Genomic DNA, 17,843 nt, shown 5'->3' with positions numbered 1-17,843 from the left:
TCCATCTGCTAAGGACATGACACAGCTTTGTTGTCCAAAAAACTATGATCTCTTAAAGTGATCTCGCAAAGTACAAGTATTAACCCCGAAGTGTGTTCAACACACCATTAACGTAAACAAAACAAAGGCTCTTTGGTATTTATCAGGATTTGGTGAAGTTTCACTGTGGCTGGTCAGTGTGGGGATGTCTGCTTAACCATGGCCTCCATAGGCCAAGGAGGGTTTCATTTACCACTGTGAGACTTGATAAGCTCTATTAGATCTAAATGCAACATGCAAACCAAACTCAAACAAGGTTGGTTAATTAGTAGCAGTTTGGACATTAAGTCAATCTCAGCAATTCAGACTTTGTGATATACATATAGGGCCCTATCTTGTGCCACCTGCTACCCGCTGCCACTACCCACTACCCGGAAACTGCGCATTTAGGAGCTTCCGCTATCCCTAAATGGTATCTTGCGCCCACGCTACCCACTATACATTATGCTGACTCCGTTATTTGCACCTGGAGGTGTGTTCGTGGGCGTGTTTTATGCGCTATCCATCCGCTATCCGCTTTCCCTAAAGTTTGGGCTTTAACAAGAGTGCGCCCAGGCGGTTTAAATGCATGCCCCGACGGTGCCACGCCATGCACGTGGTCGGACTGATACCGGGACGCCGTCAGAATGGACTGAGTATATTACTCATATAGACTGTTTAGAGGAAAGACTGTTTTAACTTGGACACTTATGCCAGTGTGTTTTATTGTTTTATCATAAGCCAGCAGCTGTGCTATAGGCCTATTTTTATTTTTAATATTTTATTTGCCCATTCTACCTTGTCAATAAATTAGTTTACACATAGTTCCACCTCTGCCTCTTGTGTGTGTGTGTGGTGTGACCTGGGGATTTTACTCAATCAGTACAACCTTGTGACACGTCCACTTGGACACATGTGGCTCCACCTCCCGAATTAACTCGCCTATAATAGCTATAATATATAATATGTATATATATAAAGCCAACTTGCTTTAGCCTTAGTTGAACCCCTGAGAAAATCTACCTCCCTCTCTCCATCACGGGTTTCGGTTTGCAGATTTAGGATAGCGCAGCCTGCCCTTAAAGGCAATGGCACCTGGCACACTGATTGGTTTAACTGGTGTAACGCCCAAAACACACCTATGCATAATACAACGGGTAGCGCAGGTGTTTTACAGATAACGGCAGGTGCGCAAGATAGCAACTTTTGCGGGGGAACGCCTCTTGCACAATGCTAAATCCCCAAATAACGGGTTTAGAGACTCTGGCGCAAGATAGGGCCCATAATATCTGTTAGAACTACCACAGTATCACTGAATGGATGCCAAGTGTGAAGCCGATCTGTGAAAGGTTGTGGAGAAAATTGAGGGCTAGGGTTAGGGCCTAACCCTAACCCTAACAGAGTACGCTTGTGTGGGTGTGCCTGTGTCTGCATAGTGGTCACTGCAATTCATTGGGTTGTCAGCAATAACCTGGCAAGTGTGAAGCCAAATGGAAGAACAGTTGTTAAGATGATCGAAAGACAGACACATAGAAATTCTGTGGATTTCATGGACTGAAATCAATCTGAATCTATTAACAAGTGAGACAGACAGGGAGAGCGTGTGTGTCTTAGTGTGAATGTGCATGTGTTATCTCTGCCTGCCCCCCTTTTTTGGGAGGTGTGTGTGTGTGTGTGTGTGTGTGTGTTAGTTATCTCAGTGCCCTGCTTGCCTCTCCTCCCCTTGGTAGCTGGGTGGGAGTGGTGTGTGTGTTAATGCAGGGCTGCTTAGCAAGTGGAGAGAGAGGAAGCCTTGGGCTATGGGCCAACACTACACAGTAACTGGGTGTATATATTTTTTGGACAACCATTCATCCAATCAACAAGGGTAAGGTTGGTTTCCGGTCTGGTGTACGAAAGCAAAGCAGTCTCAGAGAAGATATGTCTACTCTGGTTACGATGTCAGTCCAGCAAGTTCAATTCTTCATATACTAGGCTTGATTTTGTAACTAGTCTATCATCAATATAAATACTTATGCCTTTGTTAACCTTTGTTGTTTTTATATAGATGTTTAACAAGCTTTACTGTTTTTCTGTTGCTGGTGGTTGCCCTACACTGCATACTATGGTCAAACTGTTTGTTACTTCACTACTGAATCCAATGCCGTTCAATGCAACAGATCTGCCATACATTTTACCTTTTAAGAAAGTTTATGATGTTTAGTTTTTGTTGACATTGTGGAGAATGTGTAGTCAAGTACATATATAATGTACTGGACTACATTATATATGTAGTCCAGTACTGACTATTCACAGTTAGGTCCATAAGTATTTGGACAGTGAAACAATATTCATAATTTTGTCCTTGTACACCACAGTGGATTTGAAATGGAGTAATCAAGACATGATTGAAGTGCAGACTTTCAGCTTTAAATTAAGGGGTTGAACAAAAATATGGTATTAATCATTTAGGAACTACAGCCAATTTTATACATTGTCACCTCATATTCAGAGGCTCAAAAGTGATTGGACAAACTATACATACCATACGTAACTGTAATTATCAGGATTATGCTCAATATTTGGAGGAAAATCATTTGCAGTCTATGACTGCCTAACGTCTGGAATAGAGTTCTCATCGGGACTGAAAATTAAGACCCGACCCGACCCGGGCCTGACTGGGACAGCCCGAGGCCCGACCCGACCCGACTAATTAGCCGAACTTTAGGCCCGACAGCCCGAAAAAGCCCGAAAAAAAAAAATCGCCAAATTCGCCATTATTTAGCAGAGCCGGTCGGCCGCGGCACCGGGGCACCATCAGTCGGTATCAGGCGAGCCGGCCGCGGCACCGGCCAGCATCAGGCAGCTCACCTGTCAGATCCGGCAGACCTGACAGGTGGGCGCGGTATCGGACGGTGCCGCGGCCGGCCAGCCTGATGCCGACTGATGGTGCCGCGGCATGTGCGGGTCAATACGGTAGTCTAGAAAACCGGAGATTTTTTTTTTTTTTTTTTTTCTCGTGCGCCCCCAAGTAGATTGCGCCCTGGGCAGCTGCACTGCCCATAGCAGAAACTGTCCCTGCTGCCGAGTCTGCCAGCACAGCGGGATACTGCTGCAACTCTCTCTCACTTGTTTGCGCTGCGCTCGCACAGCTGGTTGTCTGTCTGTCACTGAAAGTTTAGCCTCCAAATCCAATCCAGTCTCTCACTCTCTCCACCAGTCACATAAAAATGAAACGTCATAATCAATAACAGAACACATAATTCTATTTTTTTATTAAAAAAAAAAAAAAAAAAATCCCCCACAGAACCCGAAGCCCGACCCGACCCGCCCAATTCACGTAAATTTTAGGCCCGACCCGACCCGAAAATGTCGGGTCGGGTCGGGTCGGGTAGGGTTCGGGCAGAATATGAGAACTCTAGTCTGGAAGCCATGGACAACATCACCAAATTCTGAGTTTCCTCCCTTGAGATGATCTGCCAAGCGTTTACTGCAGCTGCCTTCAGGTGCTGCTTGGTTGTGGGTCTTTAGTCCTTCAGTTTGGTCTCAGCAGGTGAAAAGCAGGGTTGAGGTCTGGGGACTGACTTCGAGGAATATTCCACATCTTTGCTTTCAGTAACTCTGATTGTTTTTGCAGTATGTTTTGGCTGGCTGTTATTGCTTAACAGTTAGCACAGTATTTTTGTTCAGCCTCTTAAATTAAAGCTGAAAGTCTGCACTTCAATCACACCTTGATTACTCCATTTGAAACCCACTGTAGTGGTGTACAAGAACTACATATATAACTATGAATATTGTGTCACTGTCCAAATACTTATGGACCTAAATGTATATACATGATAATATGTATATACAACAGAACCACTATGAGCTCAAGGCCAAATACATAATTGAATTAACACCTCTATTACTGTGACAAGAAAATACCTGGGCATTATAGGCATCATAAAAGTAAACTTGAAGGCAGAAAAGTTAGATTGAATTGTATTAGGGCCTGCTCACATTAGGGCCGTTTGCTCCGTATTGTGCTAAAGCAAAAATTCCCCCCTCCCCAGTCCCCGGCTGGCCTGCACTCACATTACCTAAAGCCCAAACACGCCCAAGCGCGATTGCCCCCAGTATGCACATTATCATGTTGAAGTACGACAACAGGCATGTTCCGACGTCATCATAAATCAATATAGTTCAGATACATTCATCATGTCTTCCTTTTAACTAAAAGACGTTTTGTTCCTTTTAATCAGACATGGGATGTTTATTTACCTTGACAGTTTCGGAGATAACTTCCTCCTTTTTCAGAAAGGTCCAACTGACAGCCGGAGTGGCACCTGTCAGATCCGGCAGACCAGGCCTGACCGGGTGGCTGCGCACTGTGTGGTGCTGTGGCCGGTGCCAGCGCAGTGCCGGATCACCATGCACACAGACTGCTGTACTGTCATTATAAATCGACTTTTGTTTATACGCGGTTGCAGCAGCACAACAGACAATGACACAGACAACATGGATGATTATTGATTGCGCAATGCGGCCATTCGCCGGTAATCGTGCTGCACGCATTAAACAGTTTTGCAGAGGCAGGAGGAAAGCTGCATGATTTACGTCCGTGCGCTGAGTGTGTGACCGTGCATGCGCCCGTACCGTGCTGAAGCACACCCCTTCCAACCATGCCAGAGTGGGGGAAGTGTAGGGGAGAGTGGGGTAAATTTTTACTTAAAGTGCCTTTAAAGCAAGGGGATTACAGTAATGCCTCCAACTAAAATATGCACATATAGTTTAGGATGTTGTGCATCCCTGGGAACAATCACTTTGGATCTTATATAAACTGTTTGAGAAATAAAGCTTTTGAAAAAAAAGTGGTTTTGTGGCAAAACTTGCCCCCGGTGCGGGGTAAATTGTGCCATTAGAGAGAATACACTGGGGTAAATTGTGCCATTGATAATTGAAGTAAAACAGATCATTTTAATCTCACAAATGATAATGCTATATAAAAGCAAAACAAATTCAATACAAAATTATTTATTTAACATTTATTTATTATTTTAACAAGACCACAGGCCACTTTTCTATAACGAGGCCTAGCGCCACATGAGCATATACCCAGAACAAAATAAAAAGTCCAAAATGAGCACCTACAAATCATCTTCATCTGAATCTGAATAGTTTTAGTGATCAAAGGTAAGAAAATAATGTACAATAACAATAAAATACAATAAAGTAATATATAGTATATAATCACAAGTTGTGCCACTGGCACAAATTACCCCAAGGCCCTTTGGCACAAATTACCCCAAGCCCACCATTTTGAAAAAAATGCATCCCCCAGCTGTTTTGAGCTAACATCATGCTAACTGTATAGACTCATGGTGTAGCTTACTAAAGTACTAAAACCCGTGTGAACTGTTTTCAAAGGTCGCTTTCACACCAGAGCTGTTTGGTCCGCTTTAAACGGAGCAGAGTTCGTTTCCTCGGATAGTCCGGTTCGTTTGGGCAGGTGCGAACACGCATCCGGACTCTGGTGCGGACCAAACAAGCGAACTCTGGTCCGCCAGAAAACGTAGGTCTCGGTTCGGTTCCAAGTGAACCCTGGTGCGGTTCGTATGCAGTGTGAAAGCTCAGCGGACCAAACACTGGACCAAACACAGGAAGTAACGGCATGCTAACTTTAGCTGCTAACCTTAAACGTTGCTGTGACACGCAAGGCGCAACGTTAGTCGACTCGTGTCCGTTATTATGCTGAATGAAAAGTGTCGCACGGTAAAATGTATAGCACTATAAAGACAAGTTAATACATCACTACTGACAGCTCATCTCTTTAAAAAATATTCCCACACTCACCTTCTCTCTGGAATACACATTGCCATAACTCGCAGGACTGTATGCCATTTTCTCCTCCTCTCGATAAAGTTTTCGCATGATGAGGAGGCTCATCTTGTGAATGGCAATTACTCTGATGTATTGCTCATTAACTTGGTGCTGCTGGTAGCAATATACCAACAAAAATATTAGAACGGGAAAAAGATGGCTCGCTCCAGTGCCGGCTTTACTAATGTCGCCGACGACTCCACCTATGACGCCGATAAAATCCTGCGGGTATCCCTCCGGTAAACAACCGCTGCCGGCGCCCCTCCGGCCGCTAGCGGCGCCCCTCCAACAGATGGCGCCCTAGGCCTGCCTATACCGCCTATGCCCAAAGCCGGCTCTGGCTCGCTCCATTCATTTTGTGTAAACAGGAAGTAATACTGATGTCAGATGCCGGCCAGCCCAACAACTCAGCGTAACCAAAGCAAAATGAGCCGCGGAAGTGCATGGGGAGTTGATGCGTCCTCTAATGAGAAGAATAAATTTCCCCTGTATGTTTGTCTTGTAAAGTCCGTCACTCCGTTTGCAGTGTGAAACCAAACCAACCGGACCAAATGTGTTACAATGTAACAGAATTACGGAGTTTGGTTCGGACCTTGGTTCGGACTTTCAGGTGTGAAAACGCCCAAAGTTTTCTATAATTGTTCAAACACAGCAATCAAAAAACCTTGATCATGGAAATTTTACTTTGGAGGGCAAAAAAATGTTTTTTGAACTGAAATGTGCTTACCTCTCAAGCCATGTGTCTCCCTTCTTTATAAGATGAGTGAAATGGATGCCTCTTCAAAAATATGTGGTCGCATGACCAACTTCTTCTATAGTTTTCTAGAGGAGTTTTCTAGAGCAAGTAGTGCCACAGGGGTGGCACTACTTGCCCCTTGGCACAAATTACCCCACTCTCCCCTACTGTATTCAAGCGCGGTACGGAGCGATCACACTAGTCAAATAATCCAGATTTTAGGGGCAAACGTGCTTGGGCACAGTATAAACTTGGTAATGTGAGTAGCTCCTTAGATTGTGCAGGTGTACCTAATAAAGTGGCCACTGAGTGCATTTCCTTTCAGGATCAACAGAGCTCCTGTTGATCTCCCTTACCTCTTGAATCTCATCTGGCACAGACGAGTCCATCAGTCTAAATAGCAGATTCCTCAGGGGTCTGGCCTGTCGACCCAGGATGCTGGTGGCCACACCGCCAGCCAGAGCCAGAGCCAAATGATTGGATAACAGGCGCAGACAGAGTTTGAGGAAGTTATGATGCTCCCTGTGAATTAAACAAAATACAACAATTCAGAAATTAAGGGAGCTAAATGCTAATTTGACCTCAATCTAGAATATGCATATTTTCAAATTCACACACAAGTTGTAAAAAAGGTTGTATAGTGAGGGACACTGTAAAACAAGCAAGTAGATGTCATGTAAATAATTTACTAACGTGTTAGGTGATATTCACATGAGAATTTGTGGTATCTCAAATATCGTATGTATTACATCAAGACCGATGCACTTACAGATGACATGCATTCCTGCTGTCTCATCCAAAGAAAATGTCTCATCCAATTCAAAAAAGTTGAGACAAACAATTATTGACAGGGTCCACCTACATCATCCGCTAAAAACTATAATAGCCAATAAAAATATGAATAGACTATTTCAAAATGTTTTGAAACATGTTCCATATGAATGCTACCAGTACCACAAGGTGTGGAAAATAACTCACTATAAACTAACTAAATTCCCCATATCAGCCAGGACCTTTGTCACTCAGGTCTACATGGCTGTCACTAGCAGTGAGGATTCTGGGCTGAATATGTTTACCTGGAGGAGGGGAAGGGAAGGGGTGGAACTTCACTGTTGATCCCATCACAGTAGTGCTCAAGGAAGGAGCGCAGGTGAGAGAAGGTGCTTTCTTCTAGGTCAACACAGTAGGGCCTGTGCCATGCCACCACTTGCCTACAGAACCACAGTAAACAGATATTTACAAGTGCACTAGCTTGGTTGGAGTGGTGGGATGGAGGGAGGAATGACAGTGTGCTGGTTAGATGGTTGTCACCTGTGGATAGATGGAGGTTATAGTTTGTAAAATGTCAAAACAATTTTGACATTTTACATTTACATTTTACATTTTGCGAGCTTTCAACAATTTGAAAGCTCGCAAAGTATGTGGATTGCTCACAAAAAAGTGTGTTTATCAGATATGATGTTTGATGTTGAGCAAACGCTCAAAACGTCACACCATGTGGTAGTAATAGATCCAATATAACGAATGAGGAATGAGATGCAGGTAAAGAACAATGGAACCAAAGCGCCAAGGGAAGCTGGAACAGCAATATTTCCCAAGCTTTAAGGACTGATTCTGTCCTATTTTGTCTTCTTGTGAACAGTTGTGATCCCTATCTGTCACAAACATTGGTTGCAGAAGCATATTTTAGTTTTTTACTAAGGTTTACTAAGGTTTAGGTTTTTTAGGCATTGAAAAAGTGGTATTAGTGCATCCTTAACCCAAATCTGGATAGTGTTTGCACTGAACATCAACACACAGAAACCATACTATCCTTTATAAACACTGCAGGCTTACTTGAGTACAGGATGATGGCTATAATAGGGAAAAACCCTCCTGTATTGAACACATGCAGTTCCTAACCTTTGGTTTGTGTTATGCAATCCCCATTCTGTACAGAAGCCTGCTGGTATTGTGACACCAGCACTCACTTCCACCCCTACCCCCCATATAACATAGACGATGGCAAGTGCCACCTCCACTGTAACTGGTATATTTAGTCAGCTGGCAGCTCACCTGTCCCTGGGCAGTGCTGTCCAGGCCAGGCTGTGGGAGGTGCCAGCTGAGATCTGCTGGATGGCAACTCCATCTAGGCCAACTACCTTCTTGGGCTTTGTGATCGGTCCTGTGGAGTTGCCCTGGCCACACTGACCCATAGAGTTGTTGCCCCATGCATACACTTCATTATCTGTATGGCAGATGGAGTAAAAGTAAAGTATTTAAATATAATATCTAATATGGCTAGGTGGATAAAGATTTCACACTGTCCGTAATATAACTTTGAATAATACTCTACAAATGATGAACAGAATTTCTAGTTTTTTACGTTATTAACTGTATTTAGTTATCATTTTTCAAAATGATGAGTTTCAAAACAAAACAAGATTAAAAAAAAAAACAGTAATAAATAGTAATAATAAATTCATATAAACTGTCAGGACAGAAGTTATACATTAACCTGATCAAATTTGGAAAAGCAACATTGTGTGTTCAAGTCATTACGAACCAGTTGGTCATGCTCATGCAATGACATAAGCAGTATTAAAAAAGAGAAATGGGAAAAGGGTGGGAATAAGCGGGCACATAAAAAAACATAGTCACCTACCATGTGACAAAGCCAGGCAATGACTGTCCCCTATGGAGATGTCTACTACCCTGGTGGTAGCCAGTTCCTCGATTAACTTCGGTCTAAGTGCTGTGGCCTCAGATGAGCCGCAGCCGAGGCAGGCACCACAGCCCCATGCATACACCTGAAAAACAACCAGTGACATAAAATATCGTTAGTGCAATTCCTGCTGTCAAACAACATATTTACTTTTGTTCTATCCCCAGACAGAAAACATTCTGATGAGGAAACGTTAGGATTGTCTCCTTCACACTGAGCCAGGAAAGAGACAATGGTGTGTAACAAGTTGTGACCTTAAAATTCATCACTGAATAGTACCGACCAGCTGTCAGGAGGAACTGCATAAACAGCTACAACCAAAATTCATTCTTAGGGACAAAGAAAGTTCCACAAATTCAGGTCTGCACTTTCTCACAAACAAGATCACAGCTATTCCCATGTCTGGTTAATATTTAAGTCATGTGAGCCCACCTGTCCTGTAGAGGTCAGGGCGAGAGATGATTGGCTTCCTGCACACACTTTCCTGATGAACATCCCTTGCAAGGCCTCCACTACTTTTGGCTTGTATACTCGGTTGGTATCACCATGGCCTAGTTTTCCTGCAGAATGACACCAGGTTTTGTTAGGTCAAACCTTATCAATAGCAATTATCTACTGTAGACATGGCTCTGCAGTACTGTAAATACATTTTCTAAATATTTCAAGATATACTGTTGATGTCAGTAGATATATATATATATAAAAAAGTCATGGTCTGGAGCGCTGTACCCACCATTGTCACCTCCTCCAAAGGACCACACAGTACGCCCATCCTTGGACAGCGCAATAGTATGGGAGCTCCCACATGACACCTCACCCACATTGCTAATGTCTTTCACCAGGGTAGGAATGTTTCGGCTGTTGCTGTCACCGTGACCTGCATACACACAGATAATGAGAAATGTGATACTGTCTACACATGGTACTTACATAACATGAGGTATATGTGCCATTTGCTGGATACTTACCCAAGGTAACTTACAGTAACATGAGTGCATACATTTTTAGCATGGCTGGTCATGCAATCAATACCTAACAATGTTGGTGGCATACTTTTGAGCTACACAAGGACTGCCCCACTGTTAGTCCCAGAGCCACAAGGAACATTTGTAGTGTATGTGGTTTACTGAGGAATCTGTTGTTAAACCTACAGTATCTAGTGACCGGGAGCTCTGGGAATCATTTCAAGCTACATGTAAGGGAGCAGCAAATGCTAAATATGATTTATCAAATGCAATTATTCAAGTTACCTAGTCTTCCAAAATCTCCTTCACCCCATGTGTACAACTCTCCATCTTCACTGACCGCTGCACTGTGTCTGTAGCCAGCAGACACACATACCACCACCTGATAATGCAAAACACCAACAAAATTACAATTCAGTAATTCAGTAAATAACAGTGTTTCCCATGCATAAGCTCTACCTGGGCAGCTTGCCCAGAAGACCGTTTGTTCTGTTTGTAATCTCCAGCTTGTCAAATGCATATCATACCCTCTGGGAAGCAAGACCCAGTAGTAGCTCTGAGGCAAGCTGCCACGCCAGGCCAAGTAATTTGTCCATAACACATTACAGGCCATGAAATACAGACATAAACCACTACCTGTCAACAGTGGGTAGCACTGATTCAATCAAAAAAAAAGCCATCTTATTCCATGAAAAAATGTACTTTCTGTCCACTTGGACAGAATGGAGAAATCAAGAGAGAGATTTCACTAAAAGTGAAATGAATCATTTCTTAATTTTAAACTGATATCTGAAATGTGTAGAAACACAGTTCATTCATCAATCAAGTGCAATCCTTTCTCTGAATTCTGACACTGTTATTTACAGATTTATGACCAAGAAAAGGGAATCAATTAAGGAATGGAGAGACAGTCAAATCTAAAAATCCTCCACTAACTGCTTCTCAAAATTGCGTTAGTAGGCTGACTTGATTCTGGTGCTTCAAAAACAAATCATTAAAGACGTCAGAACATATACTATCAGAAACAAATGCACCGTGTCAAATTGTAACCATATGCTGGCTGAAACTGTACCTTTCCCTGGAGTGGCCCCTGGATAAGTTTAGGGTACTTCTGTGTTGAACTGTTCCCGTGACCCAGTTTGCCATAATCACCGTCACCCCAGCTGAACACTTCCCCCTCTGTAGTGAAGGCCAGTGTGTGGCCGTCTGAGCCCTTGGATGATGACACCTTCTTGATGGCACGGTGAGGTTCAAAGGTGAGCTTCTTGAGTGTTGACTGGTTGTTGGAGTCCCCAAGGCCCAAGCGGCCATAGCTTCCCTTCCCACAGGCCCGCACAGAGCCATCAGAAGAGATTACGAAAGTGCAGTATTGGCCTGCCTCAATCTGCAAAGAATGGGGCCAAAATCTAAGTAAAACTGCTGGAATCAGAACACCCCAAATGATCAATATCTTTAGTAATGACTATTATATTGATTCAAGTTTGCAGCACACCAACCGGCGCTGTCTGAAGCGTAGCGCGGCGAGAACAAAGTTAATACACAGTCATTTCAAGTGTTAACCTATGTTTCAATAAATGTATTCCTGCTTGAAACACACTGATCAATGGAAGATAAACTTATTATTCCTGATTTGAGATGTCGTAGCTGCATCTGGATCCTAAAGAGTTGTTTAATTATGTTGGTTCATAATAAAATAAGCAAATTAGAACATGGATGTATTTCTGTGAATATCAGACCAGGCACCTTTAGCAACGTAGCATTCCTAATCATTCAACATGTGGAGCTACTTCATCAGGTAAGAATCACATAAACCTTAGCGATGAGTGAAAAAAGACTAAAATGAATCTATTGGTTAGACTAGATTTTTTAATTAACATTTGTGTCAATCTGCATTCAAAGACTAAAAAAAGACTATTGACTAAAACTAGACTAAAATACTTTGGAATTTAGTCGACTAAAACTAGACTAAAATACTTTGGATTTTCTTTGACTAAAACTAGACTAAAGTGCCAAGACTTTTCGTCGACTAAAATGTGACTAAACAAAAAAGAATACAAGTTGACTAAATATGACTAAAACTAATAAGGGCATTTGAGAGACTAAGACAAAAACTAAATTGAAAAATAGCCGATGGAATTAACACTGGTTTGCAGCTTTCATCGACTCAATAAACAATAAACATGAATGTCACCCAACAGCCTGTATTTAGTTCAATATCACTTCAATGCCTTCATGAGATTAAACCTCTATTCAACATTTCAAAATGCACAATTAAATATTAAACATTTACCAAGGCTCGCAAAGTTCCTTTTGAAATTTGCGACAGTTTTTCATTGTTATCATTCTTATCCTGTATTGAATAAAGGAGAACAGAGGGTTCCTCTTTCTCAACATATACACACACTGATCAGCTGCAGACTAAAGGATTGTTTTCTCTTACTGTCTGTGCATCAGCAAAGCTAGGGGCCAACTTGGGCTGAAGGATCTTCTCTTGAGTACCCTCTACCAATTGGTGGCTGCTGTTACTTCCCCACACATACACCTCGCAGGTCTCCGACACCATGGGTGCCTCACCAGTCTGTATGCTATCTGGGCTAACACAGGTGCGAGAGTAGTCTGACGCCATTCGGCATACCTAGGGGAAAAAAAAAACAGATCAATGTTCATCAGAGTTGGTATCAATGTTGTATGCTAACAAACACAGGACATAATACTCCAAAAATATAACATTTTCTCTGTTAGTTGAATCATGATTTTCTATGGTGGACAAGGATCTACATATTATCCAAGGTAACCATACAACAAACAATGCTTAAAAGTCTTACTTCCTCAAAAAGACAAAGTGCTGCCTCATACAAGGAGCATAGGCCATCAGATGTTCGTGTGGGTTCTCGCCACTGACTGCGATCTGCTGAGGAGCCCTGAGACAATCAGATGAAAAATACAAGTTACATGTAGACAATGCATGAGTTATGATGACACCAACTGAAATACAAGCATTCCACTCAACAGTATGCGGTACTGTAACAGACAAAGTAACAAAATAATATATGATATTACTGATTTGTTGAATGTCTCTGGTTACACAAAGGTTCCATCTATTTATCAACCTTTAAAATCATCATGGTATAGTTAAAAAGCATCAAGGTGACTTTTGTTGTGCTCCTCACGATCAGTTTCAAAGTCGGTTCTACAGTTTTTAGAGAGGAGAAAAAACTGCTGAACCATGTCTGAGTGAATCACACCTAATTTGACTGAGACTGATAGATAAAACATGATCATTTGGAGCCAATTTGACGACTCAGCAGAGAGAAAAATAATATAGGTAATTGTTCTTTTGTGTGAGAATAAGGCAAGAAATGCTGCATCCTGAAAAGATGATGCACCGTTGTCTTTAACCCACTAAACAAATTTCATATCTGCACATGTTGGTTGGTTTGCTAGGTAAAAACTTACCAGTGAGCGTCTCATCTGCATGAGGATGTTCATGAAGCAATCATAGCCGATGAGCCCCTCTTGGTTCTGTAGCACCTTGCTCTTCTCCATGGTACTGACTACAGCAGAGGCAGCCAAGGCCATCTCAATCCACTCCAGCAAGTAACGCAGAGAACCCCTCTGAGAAGCCAGACCCAGCAGTAGCTCTGAGGCAAGCCGCCGCCCAAGGATATCTGCCCCAGAGTTTGGCATAGTCACTCCCTTGAGAAAGGTGGTGACCTGGGCCAGGCAATCCAGGCCCATTGACGGGATCTTGCTCTCATTGGCCAGGGAGAGGGGTGGCAGGGAGCTAACCACATCAATGGCTGTGTGGATAACATCATTGCACAAGTTTATGTTGCCCTCAGAACCTCCACCAGGGTTGGGTAGAGGAGGCATCATCCAGCTCTGGCGCAGTAGAGCAAAGAGCAGGCTGAGGCCTGTGCGTACACCCATCTCAATGAGGGCATCAGTGCTAGAGCGTGGCCGCTCGCTGACAGAGTGGAGATCAGCTGAGCCAGAGTTGTTCTCAGGGGAGTGCTGCTGCTGCTTGACCTTGCCCTTGTCATGGTACTTATTTGAGAGAGCATAGAAGATGCGTTGGAGCACCAGCAGACGTTTGCGCAGGGCGGCAGCAAATGGCGAGTCAGAGCAGACCATCTTGGCCAGGGCCAGTTGGCTGTTGAGTAGAGCATCGAGGTAGTGCTCCTGTTCATCACTGGAGAGGGACTCGCGCTCAAAGTCTGGTAGCTGGGGGCCCTTCAGACACAGCACCTGCTGAGGTAACAGCACAACCTCCTTGTTGGCCAGCAGCTTGGAGTAGAGAACTGAAACTCCCTCCCGTGTGGCTATGGACTCGCTGTCCTCCGTGATCCATGAACTGTTCAAGTGCTCCAGCCATTTGAGTTTCACCGGGGGGATCATCAAAGCCATGGCATGTCACTCTGGAGCCATCAGTCCTGACAACATTGAGGGGACATAACACAATATGTTGAAATCAAGTTGATCAACAGTCAAACAAGTGAGAATGATAAAATTCAATGTCCAGTCTTTCTCCAACAGGACATAAAAATACACGTACAGTAGAGATGAGCTATTCAAATAATGATCTTAACGTCATCAGGAGGCTTAAACTTTCCCACATAAGATTTTGCAAAATTCTACTAATACAGGGTGCCAATCACTAGAAAATCAACCCCTACTTTCCGTCTCTAAGCTGTAAAGAAATGCATTTTTCTTCGGGGGCAGCAAGGCTGGTAACAGGACAGTGTTAGGAGGTTGTACATGGAAAATAACATGGGCAGCTGTTTCGACTTGCACCATTTGGCACCGGTATAGTTTGGCCTTTACATTGCTTCAATCATTCAGCAAACACAAACAAAGGGACTGTATCAGCAATGTAATAATGTTAATAACACTACACGAAGAAGAGAACAGTATTAGGGCCCCATCACAGCTTAACCTCATATGTGTTTTGAGGGTTGAACTACATGGCAAGGTGCATTGCCTTCATCTCTGTTGTCCAGAACCAGTCCATAAAGCAGATCAGACGTCTGTGTCTTCTCACTTGGCAATCAGAGAATCAGCTGATGATCAGCTGTTAGTCACTCAACCAGCTATTCTATATTGTGCTTGATACATCAAGATTATTTAGCTACATTATACTATATTTCTAAAAACAACAAATAATATCCAATATAAAATGTTACCAAATACTTTAGGTACAGCTGTAATTTGCCTAAAGCCTACTGTTTTCTGATTAGACTGTGGTAACTCCATGTTGTGAAGTCATCAAGCTCCATGTAATCCCCTATGTTTATTGTTGATAAGTCCTCCTGAAATATGGAGAAACCTGCCATTTCTTTTGATCCAACAAGATCATAGAGAAAATAAAACTACAACGACATTGTATGCCTTTCCACTCTGAGCTGAAGGATTATTACTTCTATCCACATTGGCATTGGAGACTTTGGGCCAACTTCTGGGCCGTTGTAGTGGTATAGCAACTTTTCAAAATAGCGTAGTAGACCTTTTAATGTTTATATATTCATTCACTTAAACTACTGCATATCTTCTTGTTTCAAAAATGTTTAGAGTGCCTTTCTTGATATTTGATATTACAGAGGAGATCTCCTCAAGTCATCTATCGAAAGGCAAATGGCTTGACTTTAAAAGTTGATTATTGAAATTCATGTATAGTACTTTAGGCATTTGTATTGAGAGACTATTTACATTGTTTACACACACAATAAGAGTACTGGTTATGAAATTGCTGTTATCTTGGCAATAAGCACTATCCTGGCATTATCTAGGAAGAGGGGGGTCAACATCATTAGTATGAGGAATACATTATTAACAAATGGAGTTTAGGTGGACTTCAGCAAGTGCAAATCAAATCAGCTTCTCTCTACATAATTCACCAGCATTTATCTAATGGTTGGAGGTGCAATCCATAATAGACCTATATGACTATTCATGACCCGAATATGAATATATATTGCACAAATATTTCCCCGGACCTTGGAAGAATCAGCCCTTAATCTACCCAAGTAGGCCTATGCATGTTTAAGGCAATAATACAAGCTTTACTGGTATTATCCCCTTAATCAAATCAAAATCAGAGTTCTGATGTGCTAGTAGACATCTCAATTGTTTGGAGACTATATATCAGTATGAAATAAGAATGTATAACATTCATGAAGGAGTACATATGATTTGAAAGCGGTGGGTGCCATAGCACCTCTAACACCTGGAAAATGGCACAGGTACATTGATTTGGGTGGGTGAAGTCGATACTAGAAATTAACACGAGAGTGGCTCCAAAAATGCAAAGGGCCGCTCATCTGCATAAGAAACTCTCCCAGCTGAGCTACTCCACCCGTCTCGCTGCTCAATTTAGACCATGAAAATCCCAAACCAGGAAATTTACAACTCGCCAATGTTAGGTGAGGTTAGCACCTAACACCAGGTTAACACCAGCTTTGAAATAGAGCACTTTGTAGCACAACATTGGGAAAATTAAAAGTACGTCATATGAGAGCACAAAAACCTCTTATCACAGTCAAGTTCATCCACAGAAGTACACCTACAGTGAGCATACATTCTTTTTGGAGGACTTAACTAGCTGGTTAATGCTAGTTTGCCTGTTAAGCAAAAGAGCACCCCTGTTTGTTAAAAGTCAACTCCAACTACTTTGTTAACTGTGCTAATACCACAAGGATGACTACTGTTACTTAAAGGAGGCCTCAACCATGAAGCATAATAAAACTGTTTAAATAAAAACATGCCTGTTTTGCTGGGCAAATCAAACTTAAAAGCTAGAAGATAAAATATTTTGTAAGTTGTGTCACTGAGCTTCAATTCAGGAGAAAAAATAGGCTCATCTCTGTCAATGAGAAAATGTATTACTGTTACTATTACTGCAATCTGAATCTTTTCAGATGAAGCAGCAATGTATGCACAGGTGTAAATTCTAGTATTTTTAACCAAAAGTCAATGCTAACTTAAAGGAAGTGTTCTGAATTTTGAAATTATCACTCAACTATTAATATGGACACTTAATTTGAGGCCTTGGTGCTGGTTTTGCCTCAGGATCCACATTTGTCCATCATGAAGTCACAGTTCACACAGGGACAGGGAAAACAGCAACTAGAGATTGATTTAAGGCTCCAAAACCTTATATTTCCTCTTGACTGCTATCAGTGAATCATGCACTTTGGGGAACTGTTTATTCCCACTTTCGTGTAAAAATCTAAATATAGCATGGTGTCGTGGAACTGGAGGAAGAAGCCAATAGTTTTCCTTTAACAAATTTATTTTGATAGACAATTTGTAGGTAAAGAATTAAACAACTGTTATGAACATAGAGACATGCTGATATCCATGGCCCCTTGGTACCAGAAAAGAGGAGACCCCTAGAATGGGCACTTACAAATTTATACCTAAACAGAGTGGACTGCTCTTTACAGTAGAGAGTTCTAATTGATCGGACACAGAAAAGATGAAACCAGAGTAAAATCAAGGAATGATCTGTGGGGGTTCTTGGAGGGAAATTTACATGATAACAATAGAAGGTGGTAGTGGGGGAAGACAGGTACAGATAAAG

General features: G+C 42.3%; 1 protein-coding gene across 5 annotated transcripts in view; it reads right to left on the bottom strand.

Annotated features, from left to right (window-relative positions):
* The window catches only part of herc1 (HECT and RLD domain containing E3 ubiquitin protein ligase family member 1), an 80,406-nt gene that overhangs the window by 57,515 nt on the left and 5,048 nt on the right, over positions 1-17,843 (bottom strand). For all 5 annotated transcript variants that reach the window (XM_030048083.1, XM_030048105.1, XM_030048090.1 and 2 more), the window contains exons 2-12: positions 13,721-14,697; positions 13,090-13,185; positions 12,705-12,899; positions 11,337-11,648; positions 10,550-10,646; positions 10,033-10,176; positions 9,732-9,859; positions 9,240-9,384; positions 8,651-8,822; positions 7,672-7,806; positions 6,952-7,117 (exon numbers count right to left, since the gene is read on the bottom strand). In XM_030048083.1, coding sequence (XP_029903943.1) covers positions 6,952-7,117; positions 7,672-7,806; positions 8,651-8,822; positions 9,240-9,384; positions 9,732-9,859; positions 10,033-10,176; positions 10,550-10,646; positions 11,337-11,648; positions 12,705-12,899; positions 13,090-13,185; positions 13,721-14,671 — 2,541 coding nt within the window. In that variant the 5' untranslated portion in view covers positions 14,672-14,697. The remainder of the gene's footprint in view (positions 1-6,951; positions 7,118-7,671; positions 7,807-8,650; positions 8,823-9,239; positions 9,385-9,731; positions 9,860-10,032; positions 10,177-10,549; positions 10,647-11,336; positions 11,649-12,704; positions 12,900-13,089; positions 13,186-13,720; positions 14,698-17,843) is intronic.

This window comes from Myripristis murdjan, chromosome 3, assembly GCF_902150065.1.
Source record: "Myripristis murdjan chromosome 3, fMyrMur1.1, whole genome shotgun sequence".
Classification (NCBI taxonomy): Eukaryota; Metazoa; Chordata; class Actinopteri; order Holocentriformes; family Holocentridae; genus Myripristis; species Myripristis murdjan.
This window is presented reverse-complemented; position numbering and strand designations above follow the sequence as displayed.